Below are 18,470 nucleotides of genomic sequence, written 5' to 3'. Positions count from 1 at the left end.
GGCTAGCCCATTTAATTGGGCTAAAATGATGAGCCTACTTCATTAAGCCCAAGATGTCATCTTCCTAGAGGCCCAGTTTGGTGCCACGTGTCAAATGACGTGGCGCGCCAAATCAAGCGGAAGAGCCAATAGGACCATGCCACATGTCAAAATGACAAGGCATGCCCAGTCACACTAAAAGGCCAATGAAATCGCGCCATGTGTGCAAGTGACATGTTCTGGCCAATCAAATGCGGCCATGTCACACTTCAATTTGATTGGTCGGAAAGAGTTTGTTCTTATCATAACTCCTCCCTTCTACCCCTATAAATAGGGGTCTTCATAACTCAGAAAGGGAACCAGAAGTTATAACAAGAAGCAAGAGAGAGCTCGTGGATCAAACACCGCAAATTCCTCCACAAGTTTCAAGCTTCAAGCAATCAAGTTCAAGTTCAAAAAATCAAGTTCAAGCTCAAGAACGAAGAACAAATCAAGTTCAACCTCAAGAACGAAGAACAAATCAAGTTCAAGCTCAAGAACGAAGAACAAATCAAGGTTCATGGAGTGCGGGTTCAAATCAAAGTTCGTGCCAGTTGAATTCAAGATCATCGTTCGTGGCAACAAACATAGATTCAAGATCAAGCTCAAAGGCCCTTGAATTTATTTACAATTGGAAAGAAGAATCAGAGGATCCATAGAGATTGTAACACTCAAATATTCAAAATAAAATACTACGATTGTTGCGATATTTTCGGTCTTGATTTTATTTTCTCGACGCAAATTTATTGTCTACAAATTCTGGCACGCCCAGTGGGACAATCTCTACCTCTCATCTCAACTTTTCAATCACCAAGGTCCAAGAACATTGAAATGGCTTCAAAGAAAATCAACTCCGGTTCAACTTCCACCAAGGCTGCTAACTCCAGGTTCTATGCTGATGTAGAAAGCATCCTCGATGTTACCTTCGGAAGCTTTGGACCAGTTACGAGGAGCAACGCAAGCTCTATAGGACAACAAGCACCCCAAGTGCCGTCCGCGTCAACCCCTGTTTTCGGATCTTCATCCTCAAAGGGAGCAAGATCTTCCACAAACACATCTGAAGGAGGAAGCAATGTTGCTGAAAAGATCAAGAAAACTCTTGCTCTGCTTGACCTCTCCGGATCCAAGCACTCTGCTCTGAAGGAAGATGATGATGCTTCAAGTGATGGATCCTCCCCACTTACACCACATAGCGTGACCCAATCAAGGATCAATCTGTGTGAAAATCCATGCTACTCCCCGCCGTCCACGACAATCATGCAAGCCATAGTGACAAACACTTCATCTATGGAGGAGCAGTTGGCAAACTTGACGGAAGCAATCGCTGGCTTGACCAAATGCATGCCAAATCAAGAGGCTAGAATTGACAAGCTAACAGACAGGGTGGGAATCTTGATGGAAGAAGAATCCACCCATGCACCCGGCAAGCTCCCAGAGATTCTAGAGAGTGACTCTCCCCCAAGACAAGCAGCATCCACTAAGGCTATCCCTGTCTCATCTGAAGGGATGATTCAAATCGATCAGTTGAAGGAGTTCATTGAAGGAACCATTAAGAAAAAATATGAAGTTGCTGCCAAATCCTCCCTTACATATGCAAAGCCGTACACTGCAAGGGTCGATATGTTGAAGATGCCTGCTGGCTATCAACCTCCGAAGTTTCAACAGTTTGATGGTAAAGGTAACCCAAAACAACATGTTGCGCACTTCGTGGAGACGTGCAACAATGCTAGGACTTATGGAGATTACCTCATCAAGCAGTTTGTCCGCTCGCTAAAAGGAAATGCTTTTGACTGGTACACGGACCTCGAGGCTAGATCTATCGATAGTTGGGATCAACTAGAGCAAGAGTTCCTCAATCGCTTTTATAGTACGAGACGTACTGTGAGTATGATAGAACTTACAAATACTCGTCAACGAAAGGGGGAACCAGTTATCGACTTTATCAATCGGTGGAGGAATGCAAGCCTCAACTGCAAAGACAGGCTTAGTGAAGCTTCAGGCATAGAGATGTGCATCCAAGGCATGCATTGGGGATTGCGCTACATCTTGCAAGGTATCAAGCCTGGCACGTTTGAAGAACTTGCAACTCGTGCCCATGACATGGAATTGAACATGGCCTACGCCGGAAATGAAAGGCTGCCCATCTACGAAAAAAAATATTTTTTTTGTAAAAACTGAAAAAAAAAAAGAAGAAGAAGACTTACTAAATTAGTGGACTACTGGTGCATTAGTTTAAAAAAACAAAAAGATTTTGCAAAATATTGTTTTTAAGTAATTATTTTTACTTCAACATTGACCTAGCGGTCAAAGGACATAAATGAACCAAAAATATGGATGGAGGGGTATTTTTAGCCCAGTAGGTGGATGAAGAGTATTTTTAAATGGAAGTAACGAGGCCAATGTGTATAGGATTTTCCTGTTCGTGCTTTGTCAAATTAAAGTATAGTTTATGATATCGTCTCACAGAGATTGGAACATCTACGCTACACACTTTTAATATTTCAACTACTATTTGAAATAATCAATTTGATGAAAAGTAAGTGACAAATGCTTCATTGTCGTATATGTAGGACACATTATATTAGAACAGGATCAATGATGCATCCTCGTAAATAACTAGACGCTGTTAGAAGTGATTTAATAACATTGGGTTCCCTAATTGTACAAAATATAAGAATTAGAATTCCTGAAACTAGGGTAATTGGTAAAAGATAAATATAAAGTCCATTTTCGAAATACGGTAAGATGTGATGAAATATATTTCTTAAGCACAACAAAAAATAATTGCAGAGATTCTTGATAATGAGTAGATGAAAAACACAAGTCAATATGAAACTAAAAAACTACTCGCACTATAACGAAAATTCTGAACTCCACAAAAGCAAGATTTCTGTCCCCCATTTTGAAAGATACAACTTCTAATTAAACTCCCACTAATGACACCCAAAGAAAATTTAAAAACATTGAACCCTTGAAAAAGTTTCCAACAAATCTTCCTCCTACAATATGTCATTCGAAAATTTTCATTTTCCGCCAGTAAATGAGATGGAATATGTACAAGAGATCATGAATTGCAGCTTTGGAAGCACGGGTGGCTCGACTATAAGGCCACTAAAGCAATTGCTTGGTGCTCCAACTTTTTGGTAAAAATTGCACGGGGCGTCTTATTTGGTCGCCCCCATTTAACCTATATCCATTTGTTTTTAAACTTTTAACTTGTACCCACTTGTTAAAAAACTTCAGCTCCCTTTCTCCTCCCCTTCCCCTCCTTCATTTTCTTTTTTCTTCTTCTACAATCTGATTCCACCGAATCCATACCTGTAACGGTTTTTACTTCTTAAACTCATCAAAGCCTCTGTTATTTTATGACCACTTGAATTTACGTGTTGTTTCAACTGCAAATCTATTTAAATTATCAATGGATTAACTTAAGCACGGAAATACAGTACATTTTCATACATTAGCATAAAGAGTACGTAGCTTATTTTTTCGAAATGTGAACTGGGGAGGAACTTTACAGTGTTTGCGTACTAGACTAGATATTGCAGAGCATACGTAAAGGTGAGGGAAAAAGAAAAACCAAAAAAAGGAAGGCAAATCCCTATGTGCAAAAAACTTCAGCTCAGCTGAAGTTTTTTAAGTTTCCGGGTTACTAAATAAAAACTTCAGCTGTAGAGCTGAAGTTTTTATTTTATAACTGGCAAACTTTAGCTCTAGAGCTGAAGTGTCCGGGTTACTAAACAAAAACTTCAGCTCTAGAGCTGAAGTTTTTATTTTATAACCGGCAAACTTTAGCTCTAGAGCTGTAGTTTCCCGGTTACTAAACAAAAACTTATAAAATAAGACTTCAGCTCTAGAGCTGAAGTTTTTATTTTATAACTGGCAAACTTCACCTCTAGAGCTGAAGTTTCCCGGTTACTAAACAAAAACTTATAAAATAAAACTTCAGCTCTAGAGCTGAAGTTCGCGAGTTACAAAACAAAAACTTCAGCTCTAGAGCTGAACTTCAGGCCCGGCTACTAAAATGCTGAAGTTTTGTGTGATTGCCTTTGCTACTTCAGCCCCGTGTGCTGAAGTTATGTGAAAAAGCGGGTAGCTATTTTTTTGCCTCATTTATATCCTAACAACTAATACGGGCCACATTATTATTTATATATCCTAACAAGCAATCATTATATTGAAGCGATGCAATACTTTTTGATATCACTATATCAACTTATCTTACTCTATAGTTTCTTACCCTTTGATTTCTACTACTATCTATTATTTCTTGTACTTCGATTATCTTATTTATTTGTGATAGTTACTGCTCTTTCTTAGATTGCTTTATCATGACTTATCCGCTTTCGTTACTTTCATTTTCATACTGCATTGAACTGATTGTCCTTATCAGACCTTTTTTTGGCCATGCTTTCTCTTGAGCCGAGTGTGACGACCCAAAGGGTCATCATCTGTTTTCTCTTTCATCCTGTGCTTCTGAGGCTTTGAAAACCTCACTTTTACTTGCCTCGATTGGCGTGCGCAATCCGAGCGCGTAGCCGGAAAGCTTAAATATGAATTCTGGGTAAAAATTGATGAATTTTGATATTAATATGATTAAAGCTGACTTTGGTCAACATTTTGAGTAAACGGACCCGGACCCGTGATTTGATGGTCCCGGAGGGTCCGTAGAAAAATATGAGATTCGGGCATATGACCGAGTCGAATTCCGAGGTCGAGAGCCCGAGAAATGAATTTTTCTGTGAAATTGTTTTTCTGGAATTAATATGGAAATTTGAAAAGGAAACTGATTAGAACATGTTGGTATCGGGCCCGTATTTTGGTTCCGGCACCCGGTACAGGTCTTATATGTGGTTTAAGCGCTTTCTGTGAAATTAGGTTGAAATCGGACGTCATTTGACGTGTTTCGGACCTAAATATCTAAAAATGAAAGTTTATGAAGTTTGATGAAAAAGTGATGATTTTTGAGGTTGGATTCCTCGTTTTTGATGTTATTTTGGCGATTTGATCGCACGGTTAAGTTCGTAGTATGTTTTTGAGATTATATGTATGTTCGGTTTTGGAGCCCCAAGGGCTCGAGTGAGTTTTGAGTAGGTCCCGGGAGGTCTTAAACTTAAAAGTATCAGGTGTTGCAGGTCCAGGTGTTGCAGGCCCCCAGCACGGCCGCGGTCATTTCCGCGCGCTCCGCGCTGGCAGCCGCATGGCCGCGGTGCACTTTTGCGCGGTCCGCGTGGCTAGGTTCAGAGGGCCAATGACTCCCAATTCAACCAGCGCGACCGCGTGCCATATCAGTGCGGTCCGCGCTGGAAGATTCAGAGAGGGGCCTTGGGATTTCATTCAACCAGCGCGGCCGCGCACCAAATCAGTGCGGTCCGCGCTGGGTAGGTTCAGAGAATGGTTTCCCCACCCCTCCTCGGCGCGGCCTCGGGGCATTTTTGTGCGGTCCGCGCGCGGGTCTTCAGTACAGTATATAAAGTCGGGATTTTCAATCATTCTTCACTTTTACAAAACCCAAAACATAAGAGGCGATTTTCCAAACGATTCTACTTCTTCAAAACGATTGGTAAGTGATTTCTAACTGATTTTCTATACTCCTTAACATCCTTAAACAAAATTTCAACTTCAAAACAAGGATTTTAATGGGGGAATTTGGGAATTTAGGATAGAACTAGGGTTCCTAAATTTGGGGGTTTTGGACCTCAATTTGAGGTCCGATTCCAAAATAACTTATATATCTGAATTCATGGGGGAATGGGTAATCAGGTTTTGGTTCGAACCTCGGATTTTGACCACGTGGACCCGGGGGCATTTTGGGAAATTTTGAACAAACTTTGGGAAATTCATTTTCATGCATTCAAATTGATTCAAGTAGCATTTGTTAATACATTCAAGTAATTTTTGATTAGATTCGAGTGGTTTGGTGGTGAATTCGAGGGGTAAAGTTATACTAGAGGATTGAGTTGAGTTTGGAGCATTCGAGGTAAGTGTTTGGTCTAACTTTGGCTTGAGGGAATAGGAGTAGAGTCTTATTTGCTAATTGGTATTTGTCGAGTACGGTGTATAGGCATGGTGACGAGTATCTATACATTGGTGTCGAGCATGACCGTGAGTCCTGAATTGCTATATTATCGAATTTTTAATTGTTGTTTATGAGGAATTGGTTGGAAATCTTTACATTGAGCCAGTAATTGTTGAGACTAAGTATGGATTTAATTGTGTTAAGTAGAGATTGATTGAGTTTGGTTATAGCTGGATCCCCCTTGCCGAGATGGTTTATTATATTATCTTGTTCCCTTGCCGGGATAGCTTATTATAACGTCTTTCTCCCTTGCCGGGATTATATTGTGTATTCTGCTGAAAGAAATGGGATCGTGTGGCACGCCAACCACGTGATATTATAAAATGGGAGCGAGGGGTACGCCTACCACGTGATATTATGAAATGGGAGGGAGTTGTACGTCTACCACGTGATATTATGAAATGGGAGCGAGTGGTACGCCTACCACGTGATATTATGAAATGGGAGCGAGTGGTACGCCTACCACGTGATATTACGAAATGGGATCGAGTGGTACGCCTACCACGTGGTATTATGAGAAATGGGATCGAGTTGAACGCCTGCAATGAGAGGAAATTGAAACAAGTGAAAGTGGTTTGTTTTCCCTTATTCTGTGTTAGAAGAAATCAGATGTAGTTTCTTTTGTTATTCCTGATATTCCGTTTTATCTGCTACTCCATAAGCATGTTCCCCTCCCGGTTTTAATTGTTTACTTTCCGCTATTTTTTTGTTGTACTTGTATATATCTGCACAGGTTCATCTGGTAGTTTGGTCTAGCCTCGTCATTACTTCGCCGGGGTTAGGCCAAGCACTTACCAGCACATGGGGTCGGTTGTGCTGATGCTACACTTTGTGCATCTTTTTGCACAGATCCAGGTGTTCGAGCAGCATTTGAGTAGCAGTAGCATTCTGGGAGCGAGCTTTCAGTCCAGGGACATTCGAGGTAGCCTTGCTGACGTCCGCAGGCCCGGAGTCCCTTTCTATCTTATTCAGTTTGTTATCATTTGTACCGAGGCAGACAGTGTTATGTTTCATTCAAACCTTGTATTTAGTATTCTCTAGACGTTCGTGAGTATCGTGACACCAGTCTTGGGTAGAGGGTTTTGTTAAACTTCCGCATTTCCTTCAGTTAATTATATTTGAAACTTCCGCTTTATCATATTATGCTTTGTTTTCATTAAATGGACGATAATTGCTAAAAGAAGTAAATTAAGCTGGCTTGCCTAGCTCCTATTAGTAGGCGCCATCACGACTCCCGAGGGTGGGAAATCCAGGTCGTGACACTGAGGGTCTTTTGGAAATAACCTATCTACCTCCCAAGGTAAAGGTAAGGTCTGCGTATACTCCACTTCCCTAGACCTCACTTTAATTTGTGGGTTTCACTAGGTATGTTGTTGTATATCAACTTTTCAAATTCTTGAGCCGGTTTTATTGTTCTACCTTTATTTTTTACTTTTTTATTGCAAATTTGTTGTTGATATCCTTACTTAGGGCTTCTCTCTGAAATTTGTCTTTACACTCCCAATCTTGTTGAGACGACCCTGTTTGGAATATTACAATCAATCATCATATTAGCGAATGCAGCTAATCATAAAGCTTATAAGATATGGACTAGAGTCGTGAAAAATATGAGAAATGTTATAAATGAAAGGGAACATATTTATCACTAGGTGGTAGGCTTGTATTCTTTAATGGTGCGACGGATGCACTTAAAGTGGAAAATATAATTGATAAGCTAAGTAGAGATTTTCTATAGCGAGGAAACTAAGAAAAGAGAACTTCAATCTAATGTTGGATATTTTAAAGAGATTAAGCAACAAGAAAATATAAAAAAAATGGTTAAAATAGTCTCTCATAATTTTATTAAGCATAGAAAGCTTTAAATAGCCAACTGAAAAACAGAATATTTGCAAAATAAAATTCGAATGCCTAAAATATCTCAATTAAATTTATCTAACTAAATTTAAAATTTAAATAAAGACTCTTCCTATAACTAAGCTACTTATGCTTCTAGTAATAAGCAGCAAGATATGCAAAATCCAGAATATGTAGTACATACGGAACAATTTAATTTTGAGCAAAGCTCATTCCAAAGACTAAGAAGCAGTATGATTTTGAATCATCATCAAATTTAATGATCGAATTATCCACATGATAGTGAAAACTATAAGATTTCGTCGGTTAAGGTGAAATCTTACTTTGAAACCTATAATTTATGGAATATTGTAAGGGAAAAACTTATTCTTACAACTACTCCCTGCAAATTTTATGATTACTCACATTGAAAACTCATTTGAAAGAACCTTAGATGAGACAAATTTGATGATATTGCTTTTTATGCTTTGATACCACTGTTGAGATTTTTTGAAAAAGATAAGTAGTAAGTAAATTTAAATGATAATTGAAATTATCTCTCATAATTTTATTAAGTGTAGAAGGCACTAAGCCTCATCAGAGGAGGAAAGATTTGCTGCTTTCATACTTCTTCCTGCTATGCCCTTGCTTTCCCACCGCTATAGCCAATTAGAAAATAGAATATCTACAAAATAAAATTTAATTACCAAAATATTTCAACTAAACTTATCGAACTAAATTTAATATTTAAACAGAGACTTCTATAATTAACTTATTTATTGTTCTAGTAAATAAGATGTAATACATACAAAATCCAACACTCTGTGCTTTTGTTGCTGTAATCTAAAACAAATTGTTCCTCCTTAATATATGTAATAAGTACGGAATGTCTACCATTTAATCTTAAGAAAAATAGGAAAATTTTCATATTAGAACAACTAGCCTCCCTACTTTTCAATTTTATAGCCCACATTTCAATTTACAACTAACTAGCCCAAAAATAATAGGCTAATACTCAACATCCAACTCCAATAGGTTCTCGAAATTACTATTTAATTTTTAAAAAAGATTGCTCAAGCTTTTAAGTTAATTTCCGAATCATTAACTGCGACTCAATTATTAGTTCAACAAATCGAATCCATTTGGATGGTGAAAATTAGATTTCTAACAAGCTTAAATATGTGGTTCCGAATTTGATTATGTGATTTTTTTTGTTAGAAATAGTATAAGGAGGTTGTATGAAGTCATTTAATGGAGATTTGGATTGGTTTTGAAAAGAATTGTAACTGAAAATCGTGGAAGAAGTTCGTCCACAGATGCTTGTATAAAGGTGTATAAAAGTGTATAATAGTGTATAAGATGTGGTTATACGCTCATATACACTATTATACAAGATTATACATAATCATACAAAAAACTGATGTAACGACCCGACCGGTCGTTTTGAGCTTTTGCACTTTTCTCGCCAATTCTCGGGCATGGCTTGCCCCGTGTGCTGTATTATGACTTATGTAAATCGTTGGTTTTGGTTTTTAGGGTAATCGGAAAGAATTTGGAAGAACAGTTCTCAATTGAAGCATGAAATTTGAAAGGTTTGACCAAGTTTTGACTTTTTAGTATTCGATATCGGATTTGGATTTCTATGATTTGGTTAGCTCCGTTAGGTGATTTTGGACTTGGGAGCGCGTCCGGAATGTATTTTGGAGGTCCGTGGTAGATTTAGGCTCGAATTGGCGAAATTGGAAATTTGGCGTTTTCCGGTTGGCAGTGAAAATTTTGATATCGGGGTCGGAATGGAATTCCGAAAATAGGAGTAGGTCCGTTGTGTCATTTGTGATGTGTGTGCAAAATTTCAGGTCATTCGGACGAGGTTTGATAGACTTTTTGATCGAATTCGGAATTCGGAAGTTTTGGAATTCTTAGGCGTGAATCCGAGGGTGATTTGATGTTTTGATGTTGTTTTGAGCGTTCTAAAGGTTGGAACAAGTTTGAATTATGTTATGGGGTGTGTTGGCATATTTGGTCGGGGTCCCATGAGGCTTGGATATGTTTTGGAAGAGTTTTTGGAAGATTTTGGCATTTTGAGCATAAGCATGTAATGATCCAAAGGTCCATTTTTAGTTCTAGAGATCGAAATTTAATTTTGAGACTTCCGGAATTTTGATAATGAATTATAGGAGTGATCTGGAAAGTTTGGTCTAATTTCATCAAGTCGCGATTGGGTTTTTGACGCGAATCATGAGTTAATTGTTTAACGAGCGAAATGGATATCACACTGAAAACGAGCTCTGAATTGAGTTTCGATTGAAGGACTATGTTCGTATCATTATTTGTGACTCATAGGAACAAGAATCATTGAATTCCGAGTTCGTATGGTGAAGTTAGAGCCTTTTTAGTGAAATTAAAGACTGCTGGTGCATCAGATCTGGTGTGCACCTTTTAACGACCAGATTGGACCTTTTAGCGACGGGAATTAAGCCTTTAGCGACCAGAATCGGATTTATTAAAGCTGTTACGTTTTTTTTTTAGCTCATTTTGACGTTTTTTTGTGAAAGAACACGGCTTGGGGCGAGTTTTGAGCAAGAAAGCATGGGAAATATTGAGGTAAGTCACTTGTGATCATTTCTACTCCATAATATTGAATTATCATCGAATAATCCGACTAGATTACATGTTTTTGAGGTGTACATTGGGGATTTGGACCTAGGGATTTGAAAATAAGATTTGAAGATTTGGAGGCCGAATTGTTATCGGAATTTAGTAATATTCGTATGGTTGGACTCGTGGTTGAATGGGTTATCGGATTTTGTAAGTTTCGTCGGATTTCGAAGCGTGGGCCCGGGGGCCGGGTTTGAGCAATTTCGGGATTTTGATGTTAAATTGAATATTTTCGAGCGGGCTTCGCTCCCTTAGCATATTTTATTGATTACGTACCGATTGTGGCTAGATTTGGAGCATCCGGAGGTCGATTCGTGCGGGCGAGGCATCGCGGGCTAGAGTTTGGACCGGATCGAGGTAAGTAATGATTGTAAATACTGTCCTGAGGGTTTGAAACCCCGGATTACACATCGTTGTGTTATTTTGAGGTGACGCACACGCTAGATGACGAGCGTGGAGTTGTGCACCGTTGGGGATTGTGACTTGGTCCATCCCGTACGATTGTTAAGTCGCGTATTTGATTTGAAACCTTATGATATTCCATGTTGTAGAGATTGATATTATATTTTGGGCTGTATGCCATGTTTGGGGCCTTGTGCCGACCTGTTGAGACCTTTAAGGGTATTTTTACTATTTTTTCTCACTCTATTTGTTTTGAAAGCATATCCTCAGTCATGTTTTTACCTGGTTATTGTTTAAATCTGGTTTTATCACTATATTTCTTAAAAATGTGAAAACTATTTGGGCTGGGTTCCCTGTTTTACTGATGGTCCGAGTGATCGTGAGTTGATGACTGAGATAGACCGAGGGTCTGATTGTGAGGTTGATAACTGAGATAGACTGAGAGTCTGATTGTGAGGTTAATGACTGAGAGAGGCCGAGGGCCCGGTTGTGAGGATATATATCTATGGATTGGGTATATATATATATATATATATATATATATATATATCCGAAGCGATATGTTGGATCGGGCTGCACGCCACAACGATATAGCGCTTGGGCTGTAGGAGCCCCTCCGGAGTCTGCACACCCCCAGTGAGCGCAGTCGACTATTTATATGGATCGGGCTGCACGCCGCAACGATATATGGATCGGGCTGCACGCCGCAACGGTTACTATATGGTACCTATTGAGCGTGAGTGCTGAGTGTGACCGCTGAATGGTAGGAGTTGAGTCACGAGTGACTGAGAGGCTAGCTCGAGGGGCGATAGTTATATACATGCACATGAGTGATGTTTGCCTGAGGGGCCTAATTATGAACTTATTGATTTTCACTTCTCTTTAGAGTGAGTTTGTATCGAATATTTTTATTTTAATGACTGTTTTCACTCATCTTTATACTAAGCCTCTGTCGAAAATGTTAGATAAATGTTTTTAAACAACTTTCATTTAAGCTGGGTTTATGAGATGTTCGGAACTTAATCACTGATTTGGCTTTTGTTATTTCCATTGAGATTTTCTTGTTAGGAGGTGTTTATGACTCCTGTTTTGCCCGAGGGGCTGTTTATGAACTATGTTTTGCCCGAGGGGCCGATTATGGTTTTCAACTCTTTTATTAAAAATGGTATTGAACCCCTACTGAATCTGTCGGAAGGCATTTTAAATGATTTTTACCAAAAGCTGGATTTTAAAAGAGGCGATTGACTCGTATTCTGATTTAGCAGCCTGTGTACTTATTGAGTTTAACATAAATGTGGATTCAAATTTTCCTACTGCTCAGTCTTTATTTACTCTTATTACTTACTGGGTTGGAGTACTCACATTACTCCCTGCAACTCGTGTGCAGATTCAGGTATTTCGGAACCCGGTAGCGGGTGTTGGTTGCTCAAACGCAGAGTCATCAGAGTTAGCAAAGTGGCTGCACGACGTTCGCAGCACCGCTTCCTTCCTCTCATTTTCATTTCTGTACTTAGTACATTTTACTGTTTTTGTTGTATTCAGACCTTGGTAGATGCTCATGACTAGTGACACCCCGATGTCGGGCTTGTGTAATTATTCTGCATTTTTCTTTTAAATGTTCATTATGAGATTAACGGTTTATAAATGGTATAAAAACAACTTGTAATGGAAAATGATTGACTTGGGGAATTGTGTCGGCTGACCTTGTCTTCACGAGAGGCGCCATCACGACCGGGTCCGGTTTGGGATCGTGACAACTGACTTCGTCTTCTTCCTTGCGTCTTTTCTGAAATTTAACTCAAATCTACTCCAAATCACTTCAAATTTAAATTTTGAACTCCTTTTGATATTTTCAATCAATTGGAACAACACACAATCCAAACAACCAACAAACTCAAAAAATCATATTTTCGAAAGTAAAGCTTTGAATGGCCTTCAATGGTGGACTTCTACTTTTTAATTTTTCTTACATTGCAATCAGTTGACACAGGGAGAGAAACAGCAATGGCGGACGACCCCTTGAAGCATATGCAGAAGATGTGAGAAGAAGAGAGAGTGAAAGCAATGGTTGTGAGAATACAGATTTAACTCCATAGCTGTTAGAAGCAATGGTTGTAAGAACACAGATTTTGAATTTGCTAGTGCTTTCAAAATATGTACAATATGGGCTAGGTCAGGTAAAACTTAAAACATGGGCCATTTTTTGTTATGGTGTGAAGTCATGTGTATTTTCTTGTAATTCTTTCAGAAAAATATCCTTTTTAAAGGCTAAGAAGTTATATGATTTATAATCATCATCAAATTTTGAAGGATCAAGATTAAATTTTGTTTTGAAACCTATGATTTATGAAATTTTATAATGGAAAAAAGATCCTTACAACCATTCCCTACAAATCCCATCATTACCCAAACTAAAACTCATTTTGAAGAACCTTAAGAAAAGACAAAGTTGGTGATATTGCTTTTATGCTCTGATATCACTATTGAATTTTTCATTATTAGGATGGACCAACATTGCCTAATAGGAGATATAGTTTAGTTAATTGGTAATATTTTCACTTTCATAGTAGGGTATTTCAAATAATTTAGCATTATCAGACCTCAAACAGAATGATATTCAGAATCAGAGACAGATATTTTGATAGAGAAATTTACTGCTTTAATAGCTTTACAATCAATAATATTTTTTGTATTTATAATGATCTCCCTCTATGTGATTATTCAATGTTAGCATAGTACTGGTAAAAGACAAATAAATGTACACGTCCAAATAAGAATTCATAAACTTACTCATCGCTCTGCTCCTTCATAATACACAAATTAGATATAATAATAGCATGCTGTGCTTAAGTGCTACTACATGACCACGTTAAGAAGCTAGATCCACCACCTACACCACCTACACCTTGAACTTTAGAGTACACAAAGCCCTTTAACAAAAGAGTCTTTATCCCCTTCTTTTACTCGAGATTTAATCATTTTACTAAGTGTTGACCATGTTATCTTTCCACTGAACATTTTCATTGTCTATCAAATAAAAAAACAGTGAAACATTCAAGAGCGGCCCAAACCAAATTTAATAAGAGGCCTTAAATTTTTTAATTGAATACGAATATACAAAAATTTAATATTATTTTATTTTTCGTTATAGGATAGTAGTCTCTCTTTAAAGATATTAAGCCTATAACTTCACTTATTATTATTATTATTATTATTATTATTATTATTATTATTATTATTATTATTATTATTATTATTATTATTATTATTATTATAGTAAAGGTAAATTCATGTTAATAAGATATTAGCCATATATTTGTAATATATATAACGTTGGATATTGTTGCAAAAAATCTTATTTACTAATATGAAACTAGAGTAATTTAATTTAAAATTCTAAAATATTTGCACTGTGATAAAGAAGACAATCTTTCCTTTTTAATAAAGATTCCATATTTATTTGGTAAGTGAAGATTAAATCTTGTTTTCAAACCTATGGTTTATGGAATTTTGTAATGGAAGAAAGATCGTTACAACCATGCCTCTCAAATCTTATCATTACCAAAATTAAAACTCATTTGGAAGAACCTTAAGAAAAGATAAAGATGATGATATTTCTTTTTATGCTCTGATACAACTATTGAATTTTTTGAAAAAAATAGCAGCAAAAAAATGATTGAAATTATCTCTCATAATTTTATTAAGCATAGAAGACTTTAAAATAGCTAGAGGATACCGAAAAAAGTACCGGCATAACCGGTCAAGTTGGTACCCTTTAGATACCGAACTGGTACCCTTAAGATTTTTATTTTTATTCTAGTGTAGTCATATTTTGAGTGTTAGTCAACCGTTGGCAACAACCAAAAACGATTATTTTTGTCTCCTTATCCCTCTAGCACCATCCTGTCCCTTAATTTATTTTATAACCTCTAAGTTTGTTAAAATACACTTTGGCCCTTTTTTAAATCTATAAATACCTCATTTTATTCTTTTAATTTTCATACAAAACTTTCATATCTCTCAAATTCCGTATCTCTTTCTATCTCTAATTAGAATTGAAAATTATTCTATTGAATGTACTCACATATCCCATAAGACCCATTAGGCTCTGATACCACTGTTGGATTTTTTTAAAGGGGTAGAGCAACAAGAAAAGAAGACTTCTCCAACTGCTCTTATGTAAAATATGTTCTCTTGGCATGATATCATCCTTGACATGTATTGGTCAAGTGAAATCAACTTACCATATGATTTTGTACTGCAAATATATACATTTAAGTAAGAAAACCAGTTATTATATTTCTATTTTAATCGATTTAATCAAGTATAATAATACCTCTCAAATCGAAGAAGTTCGGCAACTTGGTTCTTATTAGGCTCAGACTTTATTATTGCATGCTTTATGAATTCGCCTCCTTCATTCCGTAGTTTAGCATATTCACCTTTCTTGTTAGCATAATCCTTTATCGTCCAAAGCTTTATCACCTTGCTGAATTCATTCCACAATTCACTTGTAATACCATAATCCAAGAATGGGTAGATAATTACTTCAACTAATTACCTAATTTCTGATTTAGGTATGTCGAGTAGACCTTTTTTCTCATCCGAATCCCCTTCAACCAGTTTTTGCATAATATCGAGAGACTTATAAATAATCTCATCATCATCTTTACTTGCCCACAAGGAGAGAGGAATCTTGATGAATTTTTCAAAGTAGAGATGTCAATTGAAAGGAAGTAGAGTTATACAGTATTTTTCAACATAAATAAGGTAAGACTTGTTAGTAATCTGTATTCAAAAATATATTCAAAAATAAAAAATGCTATAAAACCAGAAATGCGAAAGAACTGAATTATTCCGAGCCCACTGAATTCACAGTATTTTCTTAAGCAAAAATCTGAGGGTGAGTTCATGTATTTATAGCCAAAAAAAAATCTTGGGTTATACTGAAGAGTTACAACTCTTCATGTAAGGTTGCAACTCAAAATGGTTGTTTTATAAAACGACCATTTATGCAAACCGCCAAATTCAAATTATAATGGGAAAATTTAAACAGAGGAAAATTGAATTACCGTTATAGAAACGATCTAATTTGGATGAATTAATATCGCGTTAATATTAACAAATAAATTTGGTCCAAAAAACTAATCAATCAATCACATCATTTGACCAAATCTGAATCAGAATAAGCCGAAGCAGAAGCCGAGCCGAGCGAGCGACGATGACGGCGAAAGGCTTGCCTTCTTCTCAACTCTTTAAGAGCTAGAAGAAGTGCAATTGTATATATATACCCATCAAAACTCTTTTTTTTCATCCAATATGGGACAATGTCCCTTTATCAAAGAGGGAAATTCAAAAAAAAATTATTTTTCCTCTATTTCTCATTCACTCTATTTTAAGTTCTAAGAAGCTTAAACCTAACAAGACATAGTTATAAAAGATCTATAATTATTTTGAGATTACATCAAACAACAAACAAAGAGGTACATCTGGACAACAACTTAAGTAGAAGTTAAGAAAGAACTCCAGGGTACAAATCTAATAATGAAATAAAAGGAAATAGGAACTTTGATCGCCGAGTCTTTCGGGATTTTGATTGTTCTCTAGGTGTTAGAAGTTTAGTACAACTTATTTATTTCAAAAAACAACAAGTGGCTTTTATCTTTTCTCTTTCTACATTACCAAATGAAATATTGACATATTAGTATAAAACAAAAATAAACAATAAGAAAAAGGGGAACAAAACAAAGAAAAATTTGACAGATCCAACATATGTGTTCCACCGAAAAATATCACACATCCAACTGCACAAGTAGCCAACAACATTGTTTGGTAAAAATTTGAGGAGAAAGGACTTTTTTTCTTCTTTAAATGCATTTTCATTCTTGGTTAATTATATGTATTAAATTTCTAATACAAATTACACGTTTCCTTCATTGTGTAATTCACGTTTATAATCTGTTGCACTCAGGTGTTTACTTGGTCTACTTAATAAACACTTAAAGTATTTAAATGGTAAATGGGTCTATTGAGGTGTTTGTCTGATCGTTGTGAACAATTTAAAGGGCTGGTTTATGTATTTCGCCAATAAAAAATATGACCACACGTAAAATTTTATTTCCAACAAGATGATCAAAATCAAAACTACTCTAATACTCTCCCCACAACAATTTGAAGCAAATAAATATGTTTATGACACTTTAAAAGCTCTTTACCCACAAAATCTCAAGTGAGAAAACTTTAAATTTCTTGAAAATTAGTAGATATTGTTTCCCATACCCACTATTAATTCCTCGCCCTCAGTTATTCTCAAACACTACTACAACACATTAAAAGAAAGTGAGAACTAAATGTTTGAAGAAAAAAAGTAGGCGTAACGGTTTTCTGACCACTTAAACTTGTAGAGCTTTTGAAAGCCGATACACGAACTTTGAATTTTTCCATTTGAACACTCAAGCTTGACAAAATGAGTACTAATAAATACATCTACCAGAGCATGTATATCAATTGCGCTGACATGTACAACACATCATGCTAAGCTATTTATTACTTGCCACGTGTTATTTGTGGGTCCTATTTTTAAATACTAAAAAAGAAAGAAAGAAAACTCCTGAAACATACCCAATATTAATCTGTACGAGCAGCTCCAGACGCTCCTAACATCTCCGGCGAACGGCGACTTAGATATCACCATGGGGAAAGTTCACGGATCACTTGCTCGTGCTGGTAAAGTGAGGGGGCAAACTTCAAAAGTTGCTAAACAGGACAAGAAGAAGAAGCTTCGCGGCCGTGCTCACAAGAGGATGCAATACAACCGCAGATTCGTCACAGCAGTTGTTGATTTCGGGAAGAAGAGGGGCCCGAACTCATCCGAGAAAGTAAATGAAGAAATGACTTTATTTTTAGGTAAAGAAAGTTGCTGAAGTTCAATGAGTTGTATTTGCAATTTGTTGCTTCTGAGAATACTCCAGACAATACAATGTTAACACTATTATACAATTGGTTTCCGTAGTTAATGAAATGGGATAAGCAAGAATTCAATGGCCAACGTGATCTTGACCAAGTTGCTGGAAGAATTGCTGCTGTTCTTTAAGAGATGAATTCAGGCAATTTTATGAATACATGAGTTAGAATGGCCAATGTAGGGCAGAAGTCTTTTTTTCTTTTTTATTTATATTTTATTCTAATTCTAATTTTTTAAGTAAAAACAATACCATTCACGTGCCTTGGCAAGGTGATTTTGCATACAGTTTAGCCATGTCAGCTATAGTGCTTTCACATAGGCATGGTCAACGGTCAAAAATATTTATTAGTACTCATTTTGCTAGTTTGAGTGTTCAAATGGGAAAATTTAAAGTTCGTGTATCGGCTTTCAAAAGCCCTACAAATTTAAGTGGCCAGGAAGCCATTACGCCCGAAAAAGTAAAAGAAGTTATAGCAACAAGGTTAAGCTTGGCTCAAAGAAGGTCTCTCCAATTAC

At 36.8% G+C, this 18,470-nt stretch overlaps 1 protein-coding gene across 1 annotated transcript; it reads left to right on the top strand.

The window, feature by feature from the left end:
- The first annotated feature begins 17,609 nt into the window (after positions 1-17,609).
- LOC109244507 (40S ribosomal protein S30-like) lies at positions 17,610-18,140 on the top strand. The gene has a single exon (XM_019411610.1). The coding sequence runs from the start codon at positions 17,683-17,685 to the stop codon at positions 17,911-17,913; it is 231 nt and encodes a 76-aa protein (XP_019267155.1). The 5' UTR covers positions 17,610-17,682; the 3' UTR covers positions 17,914-18,140.
- The last annotated feature ends 330 nt before the right edge of the window (positions 18,141-18,470 follow it).

This window comes from Nicotiana attenuata, unplaced genomic scaffold (assembly GCF_001879085.1).
Source record: "Nicotiana attenuata strain UT unplaced genomic scaffold, NIATTr2, whole genome shotgun sequence".
Lineage (NCBI taxonomy): Eukaryota > Viridiplantae > Streptophyta > Magnoliopsida > Solanales > Solanaceae > Nicotiana > Nicotiana attenuata.
Note: the sequence above shows the minus strand (reverse complement) of the source record. Positions and strands in the feature narration are given on the sequence as shown.

What these genes read in the sequence shown, in the direction of transcription:
- LOC109244507 (XM_019411610.1), top strand. Translation starts at nt 17,683, where the DNA reads ATGGGGAAAGTTCACGGATCACTTGCTCGTGCTGGTAAAGTGAGGGGG.